We start from the raw sequence: 23,461 nt of genomic DNA, 5'->3' as shown, positions 1-23,461 counted from the left end.
TAATTCCTGAGATTAGCGCGTTCAAGGAAACAAACAAACAAACTCTTCAGCTTTATAATATTAGTATAGATTTCAAATAGTAAATATTTCGTATCTAACCCCACACACCTACCTGTGTGGGGAACGGGTCAGATAATTTAAAGAAAATTTTGTATTTAGATGAGAATTTCCATTCTAAAATCGTTATTGAGTGTGTTTCTCAGGAAAAGTATGTTTCTTTCTCTTAGATCTCTTGTTTCTTATTAGACACTTAATCTTTACTAAAATATAAAAAAATGCCGCTTAGATTTTTGTAGTAGGTAATAATATATTTTATCTTTAAGTGTATTTAATATATGAGTACAATAAATTTTATTTTCAAGCTACACCGGAGGCGGACAAAGCAGAACTAGAAACTATCCAAAAAGTTTATTGTGATAACCGAAAGAGTACACTTTTGGTAGGCAGCGTTATGTCAAATATAGGTTTCAGTGAAGCTGCATCGGGAATATCTTCTATTACGAAGGTACACAAAATCACCTTTTACAATTTATTTATAAACGTCCGCGTGAAATGCAGATTTTCACAAATTCCATGAACCATGGAGTAGCAAATATATTGCTCAATAACCTTCTCTATATTCTGTAAAAATTTAAATACGTTCAGCCGTTCCTAAGATTAGTCCGGACACAGAAAGACAGACAGACAAACATTTTTAAAAAGCTTTGTTTGCGTTTTGATTTAGTGTAAATAAACACTTGAAATCACAGACAGAAAATTCAAATTTATAAAATGCATATTGATGTTACTATAGCTAACCCTGCGAAATTTGTTTGAGGTGAACCGTCGAATCCAACTCGGCTGGGCTGCATTCGGGAAACTTCGCGACATCTTTTCGTCCGAAATTCCTCAGTGCCTGAAGACAAAAGTCTTCGAACAGTGCGTGTTGCCAGTGATGACCTATGGTTCCGAGACTTGGTCGCTAACTATGGGCCTCATAAGAAGGCTCAGAGTCACACAGCGGGCGATGGAACGAGCTATGTTAGGAGTATCTCTGCGTGATCGAATCAGAAATGAGGAGATCCGCAGAAGAACCAAAGTCACCGACATAGCTCAACGAGTTGCGAAGCTGAAGTGGCAATGGGCGGGGCACATAGTGCGAAGAGCCGATGGACGTTGGGGTCCCAAAGTGCTGGAATGGCGACCCCGCACTAGTAAGCGCAGTGTTGGCCGACCCCCCACCAGGTGGACTGACGACATCAAGCGAATCGCAGGGATTCGCTGGATGCAGTTGGCTCAGTATCGTGATGTTTGGAAGTCCCTACAAAAGGCCTATGTCCTGCAGTGGACGTCCATCGGCTGATATGATGATGATGATGGTGAACCCTGCGAAATTTGTACCACCTATTATGAAACGAACATTCAAATGCATATTTAGCAATATCGATTGTTTAGATTTTCGACTGATTTTTCATACTTTCTTTAATTTCTGTATTGAATACAAAACTTCAGAAAAAGTTAATCAAAAATTTGAAGACGTTGTCGAGTCTTAGCGAGATTAACTAACAGCATTTTATAAATATGACCAACCTATGCATGCTAACTCTCAAAGTTGTTTTTTTTAAATCAACAGGTACTTTTAGGATATTATTATGGAGAAATTGCTGGAAATTTGAATTGCGACTCACCAAGAAACGATGTAGCTGCTTTACAAGATGGTCGTATGCGCATCCTAACTGATCATCAGAGTTTTGGACGGTCGTACACTGCTGTTAATAGTCTATCCATGACAGGAGTTAACGCACATATCCTTTTAAATGGTCATTATAAAGCTAAGGTAAGATTTATTTAAGAAGAAACATATATTATCATAAAGGGAGAAAAGAGGATTTTTAGCGCGGCAGATGAACATAAGGGAGGATGTAGCTACCTATTTTGGCTACGTAATTGTTTTTGTTGAACATTCGAAGAGTATTTTTGTTTAAGGCAACTTCAGCACGTCAAACAAGAGTAAGAAGGTTAAAGATAAATCCATCTATATAGGTATCAAAGAGTGACAGGTCACTCATCAAGAAATCTCACAAATCCCTTGACGTACACAATTGAAATTTTGCAGGGAGGAAGTATATAATTAGTAGACATCCGCTACAAACGGCTTGTGAGAGGGCCAGATTAAGGAAGTCTAAGAGCGGACGAAGACTCAGGCGTCCGCTAGTAATAGATGAGCATGACGATAAGCAAACGTTATAAACTTCCACACAGCTACAAGCATGATTATATATATTTTTTATTTTGTAGGAAATAATTTCAGAATAACAAAAATATATTTTTTGACGATCTGACGAAGTAGTAAAAATTGTCTACAAAATATGTAGTTTTTTCCCCATTGCTGAAAGCGGAAATAGTGCATTTATTATTCCTGTCATATGATTTCCCAAATCTAATAGGTTCTGCGAAGCTCGAGTAAAACCACAGTTAATTCCACTACATATCAATCAGACAACATTTTTGACCAAGTAAAAAGAAAATTTTGATTATATTTTAGGACCTTAGGCGTTACAAGACAGATATTCCTCGCCTGGTGCTTGTATCTGGCAGACAAGAATCTTCCGTGAGTAAAATACTCCGGGATTTAAAATCTCGCCCTGTTGATCCCGAAGAAATAGCGCTTCTGCACAATATTCATAAGAACAGAATATCAGGTCATTTAGGAAGAGGATATGTACTTATTGGTGAGACTTTAGCAATAATTCGTAAAATTCAAATGTTATACCTACACAGAAATGAAATGTCTAGCGTATATTTAACTGACTCTTTGATTCTGACACCAGCATCACTTCGTAATAAACGAGATATCGATTCTTTTGACAGTTTTATTGGTACTACTTCGAAATGTTTAAGAAAGGGGCACCAACGGAATGGTAACATGATTTCCCGTCCTGTCTATACGTCCTATCTCAGATTTGTATGTTTTATAATCATCATGTTATATGTATTACTATTTGTATGTTCGTATTACGTGTTTATATATATTATAATAATTTATTACGTACAACACCATCACGCCTCATTCCTGTAGATATTGGCGGGAACATGTTGTTCCATTTACTACGATCCTTGCAGGTTTTTCTTGCTTCTTCCATTTTCCATCTTTATGACAATCAATATTTTAAGAAGTTCGTCGGTTTAAGGTACCCTGGTATTTACTGAGAATGTCCTAAATTTGTTCCAGGAACGTTTGCCTTGGCCTTCCCCTTCCAACATATCCATTCACACTCACCAAATTAATCCCTTTAGAGTTTAGTTATTCTCCTTTAATTGATCCCCTCTACGTGTCCAAGTCATCTAAGCAACCTTTCTCGGTTTTAGTCAACGTATTTAGTTTTTGGAATATACCTAAACCAGGAATCTTCTGTTTACCAGTAATGTAAAGAATTAAATAGCTGATTTGAGAGGTTAATTTTCAAATTTGATTTCTAGACACAAATGTAAACAACGAAACCATTTGTCTGCATGAAAAATCAAACTATTATGACGACGCTAAGCGGCCGCTGTGGTTCGTGTACAGCGGCATGGGCTCCCAGTGGGCGGGTATGGGAGAACACCTCATGAGAATTCCAATATTTGCTGCTGCTATTGAAAAGTAAGCCATTACCTATTCTACTGTTGGAAAAAAACAGGTTAATTATAGATGAGTATGAATTCCACAAATTTAGGGCTAATTAAGAGGGCTATGTTAGGAGACTCTCTGAAGGATATAATCCGGAATGAGGAAATCCTTAGGAGAACGAAATTAACCGTCGTAGCCCAAAGGATTAGCAAACTGAAGTGGCAGTGGGCGGGAAATATCTGTCGCAGAATAGATGGCCGACGTGTTCTGGAGTAGAGACTTCGTACCAGTAAGCGCAGTGTAGGACGCCCAGCCAGATGGTCCGATTACATCAAGAAGGTAGTGGGAAGTGGCTGGATGAGGAAAGCGGAGGATCGTGTATGGTGGCGCGGTCTAGGAAAGGCCTATGTCCAGACGGTTAAAAGCTGATGATGATGAGTTCCTTTACGAGATTAATCAAGAATAAAAATAAATAAATTAAAATAAATTAATTTTTATTGTTATTATTATTTCACCTTCATCTAAAATAACAGGTGTCACCGTGTCTTGGAACCTAAAGGAGTGGACATTGCGCATGTAATTACATCTCCAGACAAGACCATATTTGACAACATTCTGAATTCTTTCGTCGGAATCGCTGCAATACAAATTGGACTCACAGATGTATTGCGGGCTTCAAAAATTATTCCGGACAAAATTATCGGTAATGACAATTTTACTTTTCTTTTCTATAACTAAAATTACCTGGATGCTCAGGATTTTTATACGTTTTCCAAAATCAGCAGATACCTACTCCATATGCCTCAATCCATTTGTTTTATCCACAGGTCACAGTGTGGGTGAGCTGGGTTGCGCGTACGCAGACGGCTGCTTCACAGCCGAGGAGATGATCCTGTCTGCGTACTGTCGCGGGCTGGTCTCTGTGCAGACTCCCTTCATTCGTGGATCCATGGCTGCTGTTGGACTTGGCTACGAACAGGTAGAAAATTGCTTTAAATACCTTGCTAAATATGTGTAAAAACGTGTTTTTAGGTTAGGTTAGGTTACCATTTATTATTTAAAAAAAAAATAAAATAAAAAATGGCAGTAGATAGTGATTTTAAATAAGCAAAATAAATTGAGCCACTACATCAAATATCAGTGATTTATTCAGTAACGTTAATTTTTAACAGTAGCGGATTCTAAACATGCAGTTACATGCATATTCTACCAAAGCGTCATGGGGGCTTGTGTTGAGGATCAGATTTGGTAGAATATATATATATATTGATTATGATTTAATATATTATTATCTAAGTGTAATGTATCTTCTACTTTTCTTTTTATGTGTACACCCGTCATTATGCATTACTCCTTGTATTTATTTTCTCTTTTTTTCGATTGGTTGTCTGGAAGAGATCGCTCATTAGCGATAAGGCCGCCAATTGTACATTAGTTTTTAGGCTAATTTCTTGCCTGTTATTATTATTTTTGGTGTACAATAAAGTATATTTCATTCATTTCATTCATTCATTCAATATATGATTACATATTAGGTATATGATGATGATATGATACATGTTATTATATCATCATCATATAATATGTAATATGATCGCAGAAACGGAAAATCACTGCCAATTGATGTGATAGCTCATTTTTTGAATCACACATCAAGATACAATTACCCACTGATTTGTATTTCACTTTCTATAATTGATTATTATTTCCATACAGATGTCTAAAATGGTTCCGCCTGAAATACAAATAGCTTGCCACAATGGTCCCGAATCCTGCACAATTTCTGGTCCCGCCGATATTATGAAAGAGTTTGTGGCGCAACTTACGGCAAACGGAATATTTGCCAGGGAAGTGCCGTGCTCGAATATTGCATATCATTCGAGATACATCGCTCAAGCAGGACCGGAACTGCTAAAATATTTGAGTGAAGTGATCATGTCCCCAAAAGTTCGCAGTGACCGCTGGGTTTCAACGTCAGTGCCTCAAGACAAATGGAATGACCCCATTGCGAAATATTCATCAGCAGAATATCACACTAATAACTTACTTGTGAGTAAATATGTTTTAACATTTCTAATTGTTACGTTGTTTCTGTTTGAGCATAGATAAAACATTTATCTGCAGAGGATCTCTAAAAAAGACATTCAATAAAAGATAGACGAATGACTCGACAAATTACGATGTCAACCGATTAGAGCCACAACAGCGAGCCGCCTGCATCCAGCAAATCCCTGCGACTCGCTTGATGTCGTCAGTCCACCTGGTGGGGGGTCGACCAACACTGCGCTTTCTAGTATTTTATATCAAATTAAATAAATCAATAAATATATTGCCTACAATATTTCAGTCCAGGTTCAGGTTCAGTTTCAGACTATAATGATGTTCGGAATCCAGGACTGATTTTTCGCAGACAACCCTAACAATGTTCGCAATGAAATTTTAACGTAACTTTAATTCATGAACCTGACCAGACCTACTTTTAATCAATATCGATTTACCTGTTTCTACCTGCCTACCCAAGAGTTCTGACGGAAAAAAATATAGTCAACCAAACGTTTGCATATGCAACGGCTTCATATTTTGGGTGACTTGACTTGTTGAGTTTGTTCAGTCCATACAAACGAGTGAAAAGTTAACATGTAGATAGTATATATTTAATATACATTTTAAATATACGAAAAAACATTTCATCTAGTAGACAGGCTGGTGATGGTCGATTTATATACGGGATCTTAGAGACAATAATCATGATGTTGCCAGAATAGACGGTTAGCTGCAATACAAATGTATCTGTACATACATATATACACACATTAAATACTGAAAATGTATTGCAGAATGCAGTACTTTTTGAGGAGACGTCAAGGCTCATCCCATCAAATGCAGTGGTGGTAGAAATTGCTCCTCATGGCCTTCTGCAGGCTATTCTCAAGCGTTCTCTGCCTGGATCCTGCAAACATGTGCCTCTGACTAGACGTGGTCATCCCGACAATGCAGTTTTCTTGCTGAAAGCTCTGGGAGAGTAAGTTTTCTTTGTTATTTATTCAAATTATCATAAAATAAACCCTAGTGTTTTTTTTAATGTCTTTACGCACGCTTGATTTTAAGATGGTGAATGCGTTAAAAAAAAAAAATCGAAATGACATATCCCCGTTTTAAAAGCGCCATCTGTAGACTGTAACCATCATTATCACCCCATATTCGGCTCACTGCTGAGCTCGAGTCTCCTCTCAGAATGAAAGGGGTTAGGTCCACCACGCTGGCCGAATGTGTGAAGTGTGTTTTCCATCACCGTTTTAGACACTTGTTAGGTATACTAAACTGAATAGTTGGAGGTGCATGCACCGGCCCGGATTCGAACCCACACCCTGCGGAATCGGAGGCAGAGGTAATATCCACTGCGCTATCACGATTCATCTGTAGTAACACTGCTAAACTACGACACCACTCAAGTAAGCCATTCAATTCAAGTAAGATTTAATTTAGTCTTTAATGGTATAATTTTGAACTAGTAGGACCTTGTGAAGTAATTATTATTATTTATTACAATACAAGCCTCAATAGCTTAACGGTAAGAGCGGTTGGATTCATCACCGAGGGGTGGTGGTTCAATCCTCACCCCGTTGGCCTATTGTCGTACCCACTCCTAGCACAGTCTTTCCCGACTATTTAGAGGGGTATGAGAATATTAGTCATATTATAAAAAATATAGCAAATATTCTTTTTAAAAAAAAATATTATGATATCGTTCTTGTTTCACAGTCTCTTCACAGAAGGATACAACCCACAAGTGCAAGCCCTGTACCCGAAAGTTGAATTTCCAGTGTCGACTGGAACACCAATGTTGTCTCATTTAATTGAGTGGGCGCATTTAGAAACATGGTATGTTGACTAAAACTTTATCACTTACTAGCGACCCGCCTCGGCTTGGCACATGTGCAACGTAGATACTAATATGGCGCAGTATTTATTTTAGTATAGGCCTTTTCATAAAAGAAGTCCCCCAGAAGCGGCGCTAATGTCTTAGCACTCAAAGTGATTTGGTAATGATGGTCTTATTGTCATTTGTGTAAGACGATGTCAATTTTAATTCAGGTTTTAGCCGTGGGACTTCTTTCGTGGCGCGAAGTCTAGCTATTTATAAAATTAGTAGTTGGGTCCACTCCTTCATCGATTAAGGATGAGGCCAAACGAGCGTAATTTTGCGGGTTGTCAGTCGCGTAATTTCGGTCGCAGAAATTCACGTGTAAGTCGGAACACAAATCTTTTGGCCTTTTGGTATATTTTTCTTTACTGATAACTCTAAAACTGTCAAAGCAAAATTGGCTAGTTTTTAATAAGTGAAATTTTCTACATGATTGTGCGTCCTTTTATTATAAGAGGTCAATGCAGAAAACTCACAAAGTTACGTTCGTTTGGCCTCACCCTAAACCTGACGTTACAAATATATTATGACCGGCCAACATGCAAACTATATTTGTGAAGAATATTTCAGCATTCAAGTCGGAAACAATAATTATAATTTTAATAATAAATAATTTCAGGAGTCTACCAACATATGTATCTGAAAAAAAGAGAACTGCCGCTTCATGTATTCACGTTTTATCGTGTCACGACGACAAACATAGTTACCTAAAAGGTCATATTGTAAGAGGTTAGTAGCAATATTGCCAATTATAAAAAAAGAAAGAAGAACCGTTTATCCTAAAATTATGCCACACACGCACACCCATTCTAAAATTATGAAACACACACACACACACACACACACACAACCTTCGTCATTTTATATTAGCTGAAAGTTTGACAGCTTATGCTCCTACCATAAGTAAGTGCGGTAGCCAATTATGGAGTTTGGACCGTGTTGGATTTTGGAGGTAGCAGGTTTTGAGAAGGACCCTCAACCGTCTAAGTATAAATATATTTTTATCGGCATCCTTACCTTACCTTATCAGGCATCAGCCGATAGACATCCACTGCTGGACATGGGCCTCTTGCATGGACCTCCAAGCACAACGGTCTCGAGCCGCCAGCATCCAGCGGCTTCCTGCAATCTGCTTGATATCCTTGGTCCACCTAGTGGGGGGTCGACAAACACTGCGCTTTCCACTGCGGGGTCGCCATTCCAGCTCCTTGGAACCCCAACGTCCATCGGCTCTACGAACTATGTGGCCTGCCCATTGCCACTTCAGCTTTGTGACTCGCTGAGCTGTGTCAGTGACTTTGGTTCGTCTGAGAATCTAATCGAATCGAAATCGAATCGAATTAGGAATGAAGAGATCCTCATTCCTGATTCGATCACACAGAGAAATTTCAAGCATAGCTCGCTTTATCGGCCGCTGAGTGACTTTGAGCCTTCTAATAAGGCCCAGAGTCAGACTATGGGCCTTATTATTTATTGGCATAATATGGAGAACTGATATCCCCATTTGCCAGACACTTGGCTTCTATAAGCGCTATTGTAGTATAATGAGGCGGAAGGTTGCATTTTTCGGACATCTGCAAAGAGGGCCCCTCTACGAGTTTCCAAGGTTGATCCTAGAAGGCAAGATAGTCGGAAAAAGGGCACAAGGACGGCAGAGACGTAAATGGGTGGACGATATTAAGGAGTGGACCAAGAGTAATTACAGCCAGCTGAAAATTATGTCAAGTGATCGGAAAAGTTTTCTACATCTGACCGCCAAACTTCAGTTTGAAGAGGGCGCCTGATGATGATGATGATGCTATTGTAGTGTCCGATACCTCAACTACCTGAGCACGGCAAGACCAAAACTCAAGTAGCAAAAGCATCAAACCCACACTGTCATGTTTCTTCAGGCACAATCTTGAAAAAGGTACCAGCTCAGCATTTTGCTGCATGAACCAAGAAAATGCTATCACAGTGCTGATTTTCAGCTGTTACCTTGATCCAGATGACACCACGGATATAATTAAAATTTTTATAATTATATTCTCAAGACTTCAAGTAAATATTGTACAAATTTTAGGAATAAACTCGTATCCTGGTGCTGCTGTAATAGTAGCAGTTTGGGATACATTAGCTATGGTGCTGGGAGTTCCAAAAAAACAACTTTCGGTCCAGTTTCATGATGTTCATCTTTACTTGCAACCTGTGCTGAAAGACAATGACCACTTAAAGCTTAATGTAACTATTCAAAGAGGAAAAGGCTACTTCGAGGTAATATTTTCATAAGTAATTGGATAGAAGCAAATTTAGGGGCGTATAAAGGTTAGCAAGTAATTCAGTGGGATTTGATTTAGAAACTAGATGAACATAAATAGTATCTGATTCACCCATAATTTTTATAAAACTATTAAATTACGAAATTATTTATTTTCAAAAATACATGTTGACTTTATTTTAGGTTTTAATTAATAACAATATTATAGTTGCAACTGGTTTTATTGTACAAAAAATAACAGAAAATATAGATATGAAAGATGATATGAAACTAGTAGAAGATTTGGAGCTAAAATCAGAAGATATTTACGAATTATTAGGCGCTAGAGATTATAACTACATGTAAGTTTACAAAATGATTATAATATACTCGTACTATAATATTATAAAGCTGAAGAGTTTGTTTGGTTGTTTGTTTGAGCGCGTTAATCTCAGGAACTACTGTTCCGATTTGAAAAATTCTTTCAGTGTTAGATAGCCCATTCATCGAGGAAGGTTAAAGGCTATATATTATCCCCGTATTCCTATGAGGACGGGAACCACGTGGGTAAAACCGCGTAGCGTCAGCTAGTGATTAATAAAACTTAATAGGTATAACTATACCTATAGGTTTTGACGGCCTCCGTGGCGCAGTGGTATGCGCGGTGGATTTACAAAACGGAGGTCCTGGGTTCGATTCCCGGCTGGTCAGATTGAGATTTTCTTAATTGGTCCAGGTCTGGCTGGTGGGAGGCTTCGGCCGTGGCTAGTTACCACCCTACCGGCAAAGACGTACCGCCAAGCGATTTAGCGTTCCGGTATGATGTCGTGTAGAAACCGAAAGGAGTGTGGATTTTCATCCTCCTCCTAACAAGTTAGCCCGTTTCCATCTTAGACTGCATCATCACTTACCATCAGGTGAGATTGTAGTCAAGGGCTAACTTGTAAAGAATAAAAAAAAAAAAAATCTATAGTTATATATTTATAGTTCTGACTTTTAATGTAAAATTATATGTAAATTGTTTTTTAGGGACGAGTTCCGAAGTATTTATAATGCTAACATGTCACTTTCTAAAGCTCATCTTGTGTGGCAAAATAATTGGGTCACTCTTATCGATGGTATGATCCAACTCAATGCACTCAGATGTCCTCACGAAAGTGTTTCGCAGCCTAATTTTATAAGACAAATTGAAATTGATGTTAAAAATCATACGAGAAACCTTGCCCGATCGGTCAATCGTGTCAATGTCATATCCGCTAATGTGTGTGAAGTGACGAATACTACCAGGTATATTCGAAATTTTATTTTATTCCTAATATCCAACCATTAACGCTAAAATAAAATAATCTTTTTAACATAAAAATGGTACTGACTTCAAAGAGATATTTTAGTTATTTCGATTTTAACTCACTACTAAACCGATTTTCATATAAATAAAATAGGAACAATCTGAAAGCATACTCTTTCAAACAAAATGAAAATTTTCAAAATTGGTTAATAAATGACGATGTTATAAGGTAACAAACTTTGAAAAAAAAAAACATACCTACGCGTCGAATTGAAAACCTTCTGCTTTTTACTTTTCTTTTAAAACTACTCAGATTATTAATTAACTACTAATTGTTTAGATGTGGAGGTGTCACCATTGAAAGCATTGAATTCCGCGACATGCTGCCGACTAAAAAAGAACAGATTGGTTTAGAAATGTCTAACTTCTCCACTGTAAATAATATTATCAATGTGAGTATCTTAAAATATAATTTTAATAGTATTTTTCTATTATTATTACCCGACTACGGCGAAGCCAAAAAAGAAGGGTAATGAATTTGGCAGTCTATGTACCTATGCGTGAGCCCTTTATCCAAGTGGCACGTCGACTCTCTTTCTACGATCGCTAACGCGTCGAAAACTAGAAAAATGTATGGGAATGACAGATTTTGACGTGACTTGTCGATAGCAAATGTCATTCCCGTGCATCTGTCTAGTTTTCGAAGCGTTAGCGATCGTAGAAAGAGAATCGACGTGCCACTTGGCTAGGGGGGCTGTCAAAAGATCTGTTCTAATGGCCCGGGTGATATACTTATAGGCTATATACATTTTATCAAAATTTTGTATGACGGAACTTGAACCTCTGATTCTAACCTCGAAAAAAATTAAACTGAGATAATTATCACGGCTTTACCTTGGCAATTTTTGTACCTATGAATTATTCTATTTCTATCAGAAATATTTTCCCGTTTCTTCCTTTTCAGACACCTTTTTGCCGTACGAGGTCGGTTTAAATAGTTATATAGTTAGGGTATATGGTTTTTAAACTTTCTTTTTTTATTCTAGGTAACTTTATGGTAACTATGCTATATAACTTTATATAACTATTGATGAATACAAAAATCAATATTTTTTGAAAATCTATTAAATTTCCAAATTCGATTTACTTGCCAAAATATACTTACCGTAATTATATAAATAGTTACCAAAGTTATTAGGAAAACCTGGCATTTCTTAATCTGATGACCTCTATACCGACTCTTAAATCTTTGGATGTACCTAATAAATGATGATTTGATAAGTATATGTCTTATATTTTAGAATAATCGAGAGGGAGAATCTTTCGTACCAATTCGGGAACAAATATCGAAAGATAGTAAAATAGCGCTAGAAGTGACTGATATGAACTCGACGCAATGGATAGAAGTGGCAAAATCTAATCATCAAGGGATTCCAGTGAAAGTATGTATATGACCATCGAATTAAACCGATGTTTTGTTTCTTTGCCTTATGTGTCTAACATTTAATTTTAGGTTCATTATGCGGGCTTCAACGATGTTTACGTAAAGAAAGTATACGGAGTGGCAAAAGAAAGCAAGCATAGTAAGAAACTGATCGAATATGACTTCAGTGGTGTTACTAAAAGGTAATAAAGTATTTTAGAATTTAAACTATCGTGAGTGTTATTCATATTAATTGATTATGAAACACGGCTAAAACTCACGTGATATTAGGTCGGAGTATGCCCGACTAGTTTCGAACCCATACGGGGCCCTTAGTCATGTGCTGGTTCTTGCATAGCGGCACGATCCAAAACTATACTAATACATAATAAATACCTACATATAATAAAGTAGATACATATTAATTTAAAGTAGATAGATTTTAATTTTAAGTAGATAAATTTAAATCTTAGTATCTACCTAGATGGATATTCATTTTAAGTAGCTAGATTTAAATTTTAAGTAGGAAGGATAATAATTTTAAGTAAATAGATTTAAATTTTAAGTAGGTACCTAGATGGATATTAATTTTAAGTAGATAGATTTTAAAATTAAGTTGCAAGAAAGTGTTTAGGTAGTGGTACACATACAGGTGATGTTTTGTAATTATTTTCTTATAGTATAGGTACCAGCAGACGCCCCGAATGAATACGGGAGTAGAATATAGCATAAGACACTCACAAATAATGTGGCTTTCTATTTGTAAAATAATTTTTAAAATCGGTTGAGTAGATCCAAAGATTACCCCCTATTAGTATCGATAGTATAATAGTATAGAAGAAGTATACGATTGTCCGTTAAAATTGAATTGATTGGATTTGGATGGACTGATGAAACTAATAAGTACCCATACATAATTTATTTTAATGAAACGATTAATATAATATATATATTAATATAAAATAAATACAATTTCTTTTTCAGAAATGAGCGCGTGATGGGTATCGTGCAGGGTGAATCAATTAGCACACACATCCAAGCAAAACCTGAACTGTTGTGGCCTGTACCTGAACATTGGACTTTAGAGGAAGCAGCTACTGTTCCTCTAGCCTACTGCCTGGCGTTCTATTGTCTGGTAATTAGACATTTATTTATGTTTATTTATTTAAAATTCAAATGGATAAATACCTTTTGTATACCAGAATTTGACTACCAAAACACTTTACCCATTTAGTGACAAAACAAAGAGAGAATGTAAAAACAATTAACTTACGTCACATATTAAGTAATGTGAATAATTAATAAAGCAATTCTTGAATTCTAAAATGTAACCGCTGGTCAATTGGCAATCAGTTAAACACAATTATGCCAATTAAAATAATAATACCGGTGGTAGAATCTTTACAAATACTCAACTGACGTGTCAAAATTGCTAGTAAAATGAGCCTACTTGAAATAAATGATTTTTGGTTTTGATTTTTTGATTTTGAATAAATATACAGTACGGTTAAGATAGTTGATATATATGCTGCATATAAATACGTATACAGGGTGCTCGGGAGTACTTCCCATAACTTCAAGGTGTTGACGAGTCCACTTGTAGGAGTTGAACTGCATAACTAGCACTCGGCACTTCACTAGTTAGCTAGCTAGCTACTTCGTTATATTTATCAGTGAATAAGTTTCGCTACGTCATTAATACAAGGATGCGTATATGGGACACATTTTAAGATCTATTTACAAAAGAAATATTATTTACTCCGAAAATATTAATTTTAGAACACACGTTCACAGTAAAAGTGACACGTTCCGTGGACATATTTAATTAATTTTCCTTAATGAATATAACCAAAGTTATGGGAAATACTTCCGAGCCAACCAAACCAAAACCAAAGTTATGTTGACGGCCTCCGTGGCGCAGTGGTATGCGCGGTGGATTTACAAGACGGAGGTCCTGGGTTCGATCCCCGGCTGGGCCGATTGAGATTTTCTTAATTGGTCCAGGTCTGGCTGGTGGGAGGCTTTGGCCGTGGCTATTTACCACCCTTCCAGCAAAGACGTACCATCAGGTGAGATTGTAGTCAAGGGCTAACTTGTAAAGAATAAAAAAAATAAAGACAAATATTTTCCAGTTGTGGGAGTCGGCCGTAGATGCAGGAAGCACACAATAAGTCACGACTTACGACACACTGCGCCACGCGGCTGTCGAAATACTGTTCAAATACTGTATATGTAAATGTTTCTATTTGCAGTGCTTCAAGGCGAGGTTCTACCGTGGCAACAGTATTCTCGTGCATGGAGGCGCAGGAGCTTTGGGTCAAGCGATCATATCTATTGCACTCGCACACGACTGTGATGTTTATACTACAGTCAGCGATATTAGGAAAAAAAAGTTTTTGCTCAAATTGTTTCCAGAACTTAAAGGTAAAGTCAGTCTATATCAGTCCTATGGTTCCGAGACTTGGTCGCTAACTATGGGCCTCATAAGAAAGCTCGGAGTTGAGTCACCGAGCTCAACGGGTCGCGAAGCTAAAGTGGCAATGGGCGGGGCACATAGTTCGAAGAGCCGATGGACGTTGGGGTCCCAAGGTGCTGGAATGGCGATCCCGCACTACAAAGCGCAATGTTGGTCGACTCCACCAGGTGGACTGACGACATCAAGCGAGTCGCAGGGATTTGCTGGATGCAGGCGGCTCAGTATCGTGATGTTTGGAGATCTCTACAACAGGCCTATGTCCTGCAGTGGACGTCCATCGGCTGATATGATGATGATGATATCAGTAGGTACTAGATAGGTACACATGTCTGAGTCGCTCTGTCTTAACTAACGTCATCAACATCCAATATTATCAGCCGATGGAATGGATTTCCACTACTGGACAAAGGCCTCTTGTAAAGACTTCTAAACACCACGGTCTCGGGCCGCCAGAATCGGGGATATGTAGCCGGTAGCGGCTATCTGCAACCCGCTTCATATCCTCGATGTCCTCGGTCTATCTAGTAGGGGTGTCGACCAATACAACGGTTCTATCTAGTGCGGGGGTTGACCAATACAAGGGTTTCCGATTACCTTTTCAAACTATGTGCCATAACCTCTCCTTTGTCAGTTTGGTGTGTTGTTTTGTTTGGACAGTAACGTATTATGTATTAAAATATCCTTATTTTTTTTAGAGGAACAAATTGGTTCTTCTCGTGACAACAGTTTCAGAGATATGGTTATTAATGGTACGAATGGAGAAGGTTGTGACATTGTTATAACACCTTTAAAAGGAGATCTAAGAGACGTAAGTCCTTAAACCATTTTATTTTTTTGTGAAGTACGAGTATATTGTTATTGATGATGCTCGTGACTTCATCCGCGTGAATTTGAGATTTTACTATCCAGGAATTCTCCTTCTGTAGAAAATTTTGTAGCAAAAACCTACGTCATAATAACTATCGACGTGCTTTTTTTTTAGCAAATCTGTTTAATGATTTGAGCTGTGTTGATAGATTAGACTCAGATCCCAGTTCATTCCGGCACGGCTTATTTTCATAAAGATGAAACCTTAGGTTAGTGCTACTGCGTGTTTGTGGAGACTTGCTCTTTGACACCCAGGCAGGTACCAGAGGAGAAAGGTAACTAAAGAAAAGTGATACTTAGCTTAAAATCGCACCACTGATTTGTTTATAAATACTCAGAGGCGTAAATATCCGCTATCTTCAATATGACGTAAGTATGTATATTAAAGTGGGCGGATAATTGTGCCTCTGAGTATATAAAACCGGCATTGAAAATAATCCTTACGGCAGTTGATGCTGTCCGTCGTAAGCTGTTTTAAATGAACTTCAAAAAAAAGGTGGTGCGATTACTCGAAGACGCCTGGACCGACCGACTCCAGAGTACCATCATCAGATCGTAACATGATGACAATGAAACCACCTCAGGAGCACCATCTCATCATAAGTATAAAAAAAAACAAAAACATACAGAAACATCTCCTCTAAAGTTCATTTAAACAGCTTACGAATCATCAAAACAGCATCAACTACAGTAAGGATTATTTTTAGTGGACTTTAAAGTATCTGACGAAAGTTTTGGTCAATGTAATGTGTCTGACACTTTTGTTAATGCTTCTCTCCTGGTGACCTGCCCATGTGTCACAAAGCAAGTCTTTTCATCTATGTGAAAATAAGATACTCTAGATCTGTCAGTAACGGTAACCTTTTATACTACAGTGATATTTTTTTTATACAGCTTTAGGTAAACTCAGAAATGGTATAAAGAACGCATTACGGACATAAAGTAAACAGTAATCAAAATAAAACGTGGTGGTTATTTTAAACGTGTAAACATCTCTCGTGGAGTAGGTAATCCTTCTAGGATAACTCTGGGCTAGGCAGGGAGAATCTCTCTTTATCTTGATCAGTAAACTCCGTTGTATTTTGGTTATAATTTGACTTTGTTTGAATTTGTTTTAACATTGGTTTTTCTTATCTTTTTTAATTCATTTCTGAATTTTCCTAAAACCAGAAGTGGGATAAAGAACGCATTACTCACATAAAGTAAACAGTAACCAAAATGAAACGGGTCATTTTAAAAGTGAGTCAAACGTCGCGAGTGTTTTGTTGTGTCGCAAATAAAGTGTTCCGGTGGCGATTGATTCAACATCTCTCGTGGAGTAATCCTTCTAGGATTACTCTGGGCTAGGCAAGCAGAATCTCTCTTTGTCTTGATCAGTAAACTCCGTTGTATTTTGGTTACAGTTTGACTTGTTAATTAAATTGTCCTGACACATATCGTGAATGTGAACTTTTTGTTCTAACATTGGTTTTTCTTATCTTCTTTAATCCATTTCTGACTTTTCCTAATAATATAATAATTTCTCTCATTCTACATCAATTAGTAACTCATAACCACAAGTCCAAACTGAAGTGAGTTTTGACTTGTGGTTATGAGTTTACATACCAAATCAAAAAGTTAACTCAGAATTTCATCTATTTACAGAGTTCAATAAGGAGTTGTAAAATCAGTGGATGCGTTGTGGACACTTCGCTTATACTGGACGATGACAATTATATATTTCAAATGTATCATTTATCTGAATTTATCAGTTACAGTATGTTGCAGTTTTCCTCATTATTTGAGGCTAAAAATGTAGAAGATTTGAGAGTAAGTACTTGCAACGAAACTATTTCATTAAAATCTTATTTCATCTTTGTCAACATCGGTCAGTGACCCGCAGAACGCTCTCGTCTTACATAAGATGAAAGCAGCTTAAACGCACTCCACTGATCCAATGAAGGGCGGTCTTAAGGCAAAATTCAAAATTGTATTCCATGAGAGATTGTGTGAGTGAGGGTTGCCTCATACCCGGCTTGCTTAAAACAATAAATATTTCGGAATTGAGCTGTTCCTGGAACTCGGCTGGCTCAGTAGCTGGAGAGGGTAGTGCAGAGAGTAGTTTTAAGTAATAATAACGTCGGCAGAAGAGTCAAGTACACGTGAAATTTAATTTACATTTTTGTCCCGAGGAAAAAAATTATGAAAAATCCTATATTTATATTAATATGTGTGTTTTTTTTGAAATCGTGCATTTTATAATGTTGAACCTACTTTTGAATAACAACTGTTAATCAAACTGTTATTAAACGAGTTTAAAACTGACAATATTATTTAATAAATGACACTAATTTAGACATTGCTACGGTTCATTCATCAAATCTGGGCCCTGCAATGTATCGGTAGTTCTCCCTTGACTGATATTTTTTTTTCATGAAACCAGAAATTACAATTAATGGTGAGCGAAGGAATCGCCCGCGGTTACGTGCGACCGCTCTCTCATGTGGTGTATGCGGCGAAGAATGCTCAACGAGCGCTGCGGCTTCAAGCGAGCAGCAGACATATTGGCAGAGTGCTACTTAATTTAGAAGAGGATATACCCTACGTTCAGCACAGGTAAAATGCACTTTTCCACCTTAAAAAAAAGAAGGAGGTTCTCAATTCAACTCATGTTTTTTTAAATTTATTGTTACCTCATAACTTCGTCATTTATTACAATTTTAAAAATTCTTTTTTGTTTCGTAAAGTATACTTCCAGATTGGTCCCATTTCATTTTTATTTTCCGATTGAGTAATTTATGTTAAAATCAAAATAATTGAAATACGTCTTTGGTGTCGGTTCCATTTTCATGTTAAAAAGATTATTTATATTTGAAACAACGTCACATCGATCATCGCGTGCAAAGCCAAAATAGTAGCCAAAAATACTAAAAATTCAAAGAACTTCTAGCTCTTTACCAGACTCAGGTTCAAACTCTGGTCATCTTTGAAATGGCTCTGCTGAATACTAGCTCGATTTATTAGATTCAATAGATCATCGCCTTAGAAGGATCTTTGCTGAAGCTAATTTCGCAATTTTGCTTGCCTGTCGGTTTTTAACCAGATTTAGAGAGTGTGTACACCACAAACGCTGGCACCCTTACGTTGTATCCAGGCAACTCATACTTTAATATTATGTATATTCCTTTTTGCATCCACGTTTCTAATTTGCACGGCAAAATTTTGGTTGCTTTGAATGATAGTGTCAAAACATTACTGAATTTTATAAGTTTAAAATTTTTATAGTTAAGAAAAACCGAAAGATTTTAATAAAATTCATTTTTATGCATGTTTTCTGATATTTCTTTGTAAAACTAAAAAAATGTTTAAAACAAAAAGGGATAAATAAATATACCTAAATATATTTTTTTCACAGCAGACTATGTATCCTACTAATATTATAAACGCGAAAGTTTGTATGGATGTTTGTTACTCTTTAACGCTGCAACTACTCAACCAATTTGGCTGAAAGTTTGAATGGAAATAGATTTTACTCTGGATTAATACATAGACTACTTTTCATCCCGCAAAAATCCATGGTTCCCAAGGGATTTGTAAAAAACAGAATTTCACGTGGACGAAGTCGTGGTCGGCCGCTAGTTATAAATAGATGCGGAAGTGCGATTTTTTTATTTTAATGAGCCTACAATAATATTATTTGATGATGTCTATCATAATTCCCTTTCAGAATAAGCTGCTCATCTGATCGAATCCAAATACTACTATCAGAGGACACTGTTTTGGGAATACAATTAGCCGACAGATTAATAAAACGAGGAGCTAAAAGATTAATACTTCGTTGCTCTAAAAAGTCAAATAGTCTACTGTTTAAAGTCAGGTAGCTAATACTCGTATTAAATTACACCACACCTATTGCTTGTTTTTCCCACTTAATTTGTGTTTGTAATTTTTTTTTGGTGTAATAAAGTGTAGAAGATTAATACTTCGTTTCTCTAAAAAGTCAAATAGTCTACTGTTTAAACTCAGGTAGCTAATACTCGTATTAAATTACATCACACCTATTGCTTGTTTTTTTCCCACTTAATTATTTTTGTATTTTTTTTTTGATGAAATAAAATGTTGAAGATTCATACTAGCTACGTTGCTCTAAAAAGTCAAATAGTCTTTTGTTTAAAGTCAGGTAACTAATACTCGTAAGTATTAAGTTACACCATTTCTATTACTTGTTTTTCCACTTAATGTGTTTTGTAATATTTTTTTTTTTGTGTAATAAAATGGTGTTTTTATAATTATTATTAAGCAACATGCAATAGGCTACTAGCATCTTTTGTAAACAGTGTTTAAACTGAATTATGGAAGTATTTTAAGCTATATTTTATTTTGTACCTTCAATAATAACCGGTAAAAAATTTTAAATAAATGAAAAAATATCTAGGAAAAAATTTTTGCCGCCGAAACACAACACAAGTGACGTCATTCATATTGATAACAGCGTGATTGGCGTTTGCAGTGATGTGATTATATCACGTCACCGCAAGCGCCAATCACAAACCGATGCTTTGTAGCGAATGACGTTCCAGTTTATGATTGGCGTTTGCGGTGACGTGATAAAAATACAATTTTGTTTTATAAAAATATTACAATTACGAGATTATTATAATATTATTATAATAAAAATGTGATTAGAGTTTCTAGGCATATAAACTGCCTCTATGCAAAAAATCTTCTTAGTTTTGTACAGCAGGCGAGTAGCCTATCATTTTAACTACAAATCTTAACATTGTATTTTCAGGTCCTGGGAAGATCTAGGTGTTGAATGTGCAGTGTCATATGGAAAATGGGATGAAAACGTTGTAAATTTACTAAACGGCGAGACATCCGAAAACGTTGAAGGAATATATTGCATTCTAAATTCAGCTGAGCAAATTCAAAACAATACCAAATTCATGGAACAGTTGACTCTAGTTACACGAAAATTCAATTGGCCCATAAAGTAAATATGCGAAGTTACGTAAAAAATGGTGTGAATTTACAATTTATAAACGCTAATATGCTTGTTGTGTACTGTTTCAGGTATTTCGTTATAGTTGATGCCCGAGAACATATCAGTAAATTACAACTAACGGAACCACATGATCGACTTATAACCATCAAGTTACCGTCATTAAAAAATGTAAGAAAATCTTGAAAAATAATTTACATAATCGTTTATCTATAATTTCTTAACACATTCGCGCAGCGACACTAGACGCACGAGGTCAATTGACCTCGTCGTCGAATGCGCTAGCATCTTCAAGAGTTAGGAGATCGATGGACCTCGTAACGGACCACATAAAGTTCTAGTATGAGGTCAAAAAACCTCGTATCGCAGAAAAAAGTACACAAAAATCAGTGCCGCAGCGAACGTGTTAATTACATAAACGTATTTATTACAGGTTGAAAATAATAAACTTTCTTCAATCAACCATGCTATCGATGATATAGAGAAGGCTATATGTTACAAAGAACCCATTATAGCTACGCGTAAACAAAAATCTTTTGACGACTTGGTACAACAGTTGGCAAACTTAGCTGGTAACATATTTATCTTTTGTAACTTTCATTAATTTTACTCACCTCTAAAATATGATAAGAATAATAAAGAGCTGGATCCACCACCGCTGTTAACTGTCAATATCAAATCGAAGCTTTACGAAGCACTAGAAGCTAATCATACTCCCAATAACATTTTCATGAAAGAAAATCCAAATAATCTCAAAGGTTTTAAAATCAAATTTTATTTTAATTGGCATTCGATATTGAACTTCGAAGATACATTTCTTTTTTTTTTATTCTTTACAAGTTAGCCCTTGACTACAATCTCACCTGATGGTAAGTGATGATGCAGTCTAAGATGGAAGCGGGCTAACTTGTTAGGAGGAGGATGAAAATCCACACCCCTTTCGGTTTCTACACGGCATCGTACAGGAACGCTAAATCGCTTGGCGGTACGTCTTTGCCGGTAGGGTGGTAACTAGCCACGGCCGAAGCCTCCCACCAGCCAGACCTGGACAAATTAAGAAAATCTCAATCTGCCCAGCCGGGGATCGAACCCAGGCCCTCCGTTTTGTAAATCCGCCGCGCATACCACTGCGCCACGGAGGCCGTCAAAACATATGAGAATTATTTTAAATATCTATACCTAGTACCTACCTAATTGCAATATTGGTTTATAATAGCCCAAAAAGGCACCTACGTGAACGAAACAACGATCTTAGATGTTCTGGACTAATAAATAATAATTAATTAACAGGTTTAAAAAATGCAAAAATGTTTTACATTGAAAAGCGAAAAATAACATCGCACCCTTTTTGTGTTTTTGAAGAAAATTGTATTGTACCTACTAGGTACAATAAATACTTTCTTAGATGAGATCTTAACATATTTGTAAAATTGTTGATTAGATTTTCCAATACTTGATGGCACGATACAAGATGTAACACTTGAAGAACTGGGAATGGATCTATCGAAATGTCAAATTATTAGAGCTTATTTACGAGATGTTTATAATATTTTATTCGACGCAAGCAATATACCATCGTTAACTGTAAATATGTAAGTATCATGTAGCAAACTTTATTATGCCTATACGTGTATAAATAAGTCGTAGTTATATAATGTCTGTGTGGGCATACCTCCGGCTTCCACGCGAATGGATCAAGGGCCAATCAACTGATCCGAGTTGGCAGCCGTGCATTCGTAATACGGCGCTACACCGCGAAACGAAAGCCTTTAAAGAATTGGTTAGATAGGCAATGAATATTTGTCGCGAGTTGACATGGGTTGGTTGACCCCAGCTGACGGGCGATATGAATGTGTAGTGTGTCTAGTGTAGGTCGAGAATTGTGTGTTCTATGTATTCACCCGTCTGCAGGCCACCGCAATCCGCTTCTAGCACTATGCACTTCAATGTACAGCATAATTTTATCGTCCACTACCGCGGCAAAGGTAAAGGTAAGTTAAGTTCGCGGCGTCAACAATCTGGTTATTTCAACGAAATAAACGTTGAAATAACATAACGTACAACTGACGTGTTAAAATTTTAATATGGACCTGAATCATCTTGCAGGATATGGGAGTTAGCAGGTAATGAAAAAAAAGAAGTACTTACTGAAACTGAAAATTTGAAAACTATCTTGTCCCACATTGATCAGGATGAACTCCTAGCTACAACAGAAATGGTATTTTTACCAACACTCAGTACAAACTCGGCCACGGTAAGCAATTCTTGGATCATAGAAAAGTAAATAATTATATTTCTAAGTGAAAACATTACCGCTAGCATAACAGCGTCTCCATGCAATCCGCTTGATGTTGTCAGTCCAACTAACTACTGTATACGGACTGACATAGTGGCGCTTTCATACAAACACTTCAACACTTGGATGTACCTACCAGTAGTTGACCTGGCATATGCCTGCAAAGACCACAGCACAGCCCAAATTTCCATCGAATCGAAGGCTTTCTTACAGTCCACAAATGCTAAGCAAAGCGGCTGTTTATACTCTTTATTCTTCTGTATAACCTGTAGCAGCGTATGGATTTGTGGTCTACGGTAATAAAGCCGTTTCGGAAACCGTCTCATTCGGATGGCTGGAAGTCGTTAAACCTACGAGCGAAACAATTCGAGATGTCTCTC

The 23,461-nt window shown here is 36.9% G+C and overlaps 1 protein-coding gene across 1 annotated transcript in view; it reads left to right on the top strand.

The window, feature by feature from the left end:
- LOC112047759 (fatty acid synthase) overlaps nt 1-23,461 on the top strand; it is a 30,284-nt gene that overhangs the window by 5,063 nt on the left and 1,760 nt on the right. Inside the window, exons 7-33 of the mRNA XM_052883253.1 lie at nt 363-505; nt 1,613-1,816; nt 2,525-2,711; nt 3,460-3,622; nt 4,123-4,292; nt 4,417-4,568; nt 5,306-5,638; nt 6,427-6,611; nt 7,352-7,471; nt 8,134-8,243; nt 9,577-9,767; nt 9,955-10,112; nt 10,780-11,037; nt 11,379-11,490; nt 12,340-12,480; nt 12,552-12,664; nt 13,446-13,596; nt 14,714-14,885; nt 15,633-15,745; nt 17,449-17,613; nt 18,227-18,399; nt 19,511-19,660; nt 20,576-20,776; nt 20,857-20,956; nt 21,219-21,357; nt 22,227-22,377; nt 22,892-23,039. Of these exons, the coding sequence (XP_052739213.1) occupies nt 363-505; nt 1,613-1,816; nt 2,525-2,711; nt 3,460-3,622; nt 4,123-4,292; nt 4,417-4,568; nt 5,306-5,638; nt 6,427-6,611; nt 7,352-7,471; nt 8,134-8,243; nt 9,577-9,767; nt 9,955-10,112; nt 10,780-11,037; nt 11,379-11,490; nt 12,340-12,480; nt 12,552-12,664; nt 13,446-13,596; nt 14,714-14,885; nt 15,633-15,745; nt 17,449-17,613; nt 18,227-18,399; nt 19,511-19,660; nt 20,576-20,776; nt 20,857-20,956; nt 21,219-21,357; nt 22,227-22,377; nt 22,892-23,039 (4,403 nt within the window). The remainder of the gene's footprint in view (nt 1-362; nt 506-1,612; nt 1,817-2,524; nt 2,712-3,459; nt 3,623-4,122; nt 4,293-4,416; nt 4,569-5,305; nt 5,639-6,426; nt 6,612-7,351; nt 7,472-8,133; nt 8,244-9,576; nt 9,768-9,954; nt 10,113-10,779; nt 11,038-11,378; nt 11,491-12,339; nt 12,481-12,551; nt 12,665-13,445; nt 13,597-14,713; nt 14,886-15,632; nt 15,746-17,448; nt 17,614-18,226; nt 18,400-19,510; nt 19,661-20,575; nt 20,777-20,856; nt 20,957-21,218; nt 21,358-22,226; nt 22,378-22,891; nt 23,040-23,461) is intronic.

The sequence above is a fragment of the Bicyclus anynana genome, chromosome 8 (assembly GCF_947172395.1).
Source record: "Bicyclus anynana chromosome 8, ilBicAnyn1.1, whole genome shotgun sequence".
Classification (NCBI taxonomy): domain Eukaryota; kingdom Metazoa; phylum Arthropoda; class Insecta; order Lepidoptera; family Nymphalidae; genus Bicyclus; species Bicyclus anynana.
This window is presented reverse-complemented; position numbering and strand designations above follow the sequence as displayed.